The sequence below is a fragment of the Emys orbicularis genome, chromosome 13 (assembly GCF_028017835.1).
Source record: "Emys orbicularis isolate rEmyOrb1 chromosome 13, rEmyOrb1.hap1, whole genome shotgun sequence".
NCBI lineage: Eukaryota > Metazoa > Chordata > Testudines > Emydidae > Emys > Emys orbicularis.
The window spans coordinates 13,187,163-13,189,364 of NC_088695.1; the positions used below are offsets into that span (position 1 = coordinate 13,187,163).

Below are 2,202 nucleotides of genomic sequence, written 5' to 3' on the forward strand. Positions count from 1 at the left end.
AGAATACACTGGGTCGATGGGAGGAATCCCTTCCTGACCCCTGCCAGGGGCCAGATGAAACCCTGAAGCATGAGCTTTTAGGAACATAAGACATACGATGCAAGTGAGCCCCAGGGCTGCTGAGCCCTTCCCGCCACCAGCACAAGCAGCCCTGTCATACAGTCCCACTCAGACATTTGTCCAGCTCTCTTCAAACTAATTCAGTCATTTTCCCCCCACAACTCCTACTGGGAGGATGCTCCAGAACCTCACCCTGCTGGTGGTTAGAAACCTCCCTGTAATTTCTAGCCAGTCTCTCCATCTCCCACATGCCCGAATGTACATGTGAGCTAACACAGTCTGGCCTCTTGTCCCCCACCTAGTGGTTAGGGCATGAATGGTGGTTTATAAGACAATGGGCCCAGTCCCCAGCCGGTGGCAATGGATATACAGCTCCATTGGAGGCAGTAGGTCAGCTCCACAGATGCTGCAATTTGATTTTCTGCCACCAAAGTCAATGGAACTACACTGATATGTTGAGGATCTACCCCAAATGTCTTCTCACCTACCCCAGTCTTACACCAGTCTGACTCCTCTGGTTCCAATGAAGCCACTCCCTGATTATACACACAAGCAAGACAACTCCCATCATTCTTTTCAGTCGCCATGGAACAGGCGCTAGTGGCTAAGCAGTGTAACGGGTATTGTTTTGGCACAGAATGAAAGTCTGATTCCTCTTGTGCACACAATTTACACCCATTTGCTCCACAACTGGACCAGATTTTCTACTGGTGTAAATCACCCCAGCGGCAGTGACATCAGCGGAGTTAATCTAGATTTGCATTGGTGCAACTAGGTCAAAATCAGATGTGTTTGTGTGCAATCTGTGTGGTTATGAAAATAACTGACATTAATGAATACCTAAAGATACTACATAAGCAAACTTTAATTAGAGAAAGACAGAAAATTAATTCTTGGTGAATTACCTACACCCAGTCAGTCTCCTCAGGGCAGCTTTGATCTCTTTGTTCCTTATGCTGTAGATTATTGGATTCACGATTGGTGGCAATACGGAATAAAGAACAGCCGCCACAAGATCCAGAGCAGATGGGGAGCTGGAGGTGGGTTTCAGGTAGGCAAAGGCCCCAGTGCAAACAAACAAGGAGACCACAGTGAGGTGAGGAAGGCAGGTGGAGAAGGCTTTATGTCGTCCCTGCTCAGAGGGGATTCTGAGCACTGATTTGAAGAGCTGAACATATGACACAATCATAAAAACAAAGCAGCCTAAGACTAAACACACACTAAATGCAAGAACCCTAACTTCACTTAGATAGGAGTCAGAGCAGGTGAGCTTGAGTAGATAGGGGATTTCACAGAAGAACTGATCCACCATGTTGCCTCCACAGAAGGTCAATGCAAACGTGTTCCCGGTGTGTAGTACAGAGTTGAGAATCTCACTGACCCAGGCACCAGCTGCCATTTGGACACAAGCTCCGCTGTTCATCATTCTCTCATAGTGCAGTGGTTGGCAGATGGCAACATATCGGTCATACGCCATGACAATGAGAAGGGAAAAATCCGCTGTGATGAAGAAGGAGAGGAAAAAGACTTGGGCAACACATCCAGCATAGGAAATGGACCTGGTGTTCATGAGGGAGTTGGCCATGGATTTGGGGACAGTGACAGAGATGGAGCCAACGTCTAGGATGGACAGATTCATCAGGAAGAAGTACATGGGGGTGTGAAGGTGGTGGTCGAAGGCGATGGCAATGAAGATAAGAAGATTCCCCACCAGGGCTGCCAAGTACATCACTAGAAACCCCACAACGTGCCAAATCTGCAGCTCCCAAACATCAGAGAATCCCAGGAGAAGGAACTCGGTCACGGTGGTTCGGTTGGACATTTTCTTTCTCAGGACATCGTGTGATGGTTGCAGATGGAGGGACAAGAGCAAGGACCAGGATTAGATCAGTAAAATAACTCTCCTTTTGTGAAAACCACCTGAATTTCCTTGAGTCAGACCCTTAGCTTGTGAAGATTGGTATAATATGGGAATGAGGAGGGGGAAAACAGTCTCATTGACTCCAAAGGAGTTACTCCTGATTTACACTGGGGTGAGAGAAAGTAGAATCAGCTCAATGGACTCCAGTGCAGTGACTACTAATTTACACCAGGGTGATGGAGAGGAGAATTAGGAAAAATTGCTTTTGAGGTATTTGTATA

At 47.1% G+C, this 2,202-nt stretch overlaps 1 protein-coding gene across 1 annotated transcript; it reads right to left on the reverse strand.

Annotated features, from left to right (window-relative positions):
* Positions 1-961: 961 nt before the first annotated feature.
* On the reverse strand, positions 962-1,882 carry LOC135887899 (olfactory receptor 14I1-like). The gene has a single exon (XM_065415685.1). It carries the CDS (start codon positions 1,880-1,882, stop codon positions 962-964), a length of 921 nt encoding a protein of 306 aa, XP_065271757.1.
* Positions 1,883-2,202: the final 320 nt, after the last annotated feature.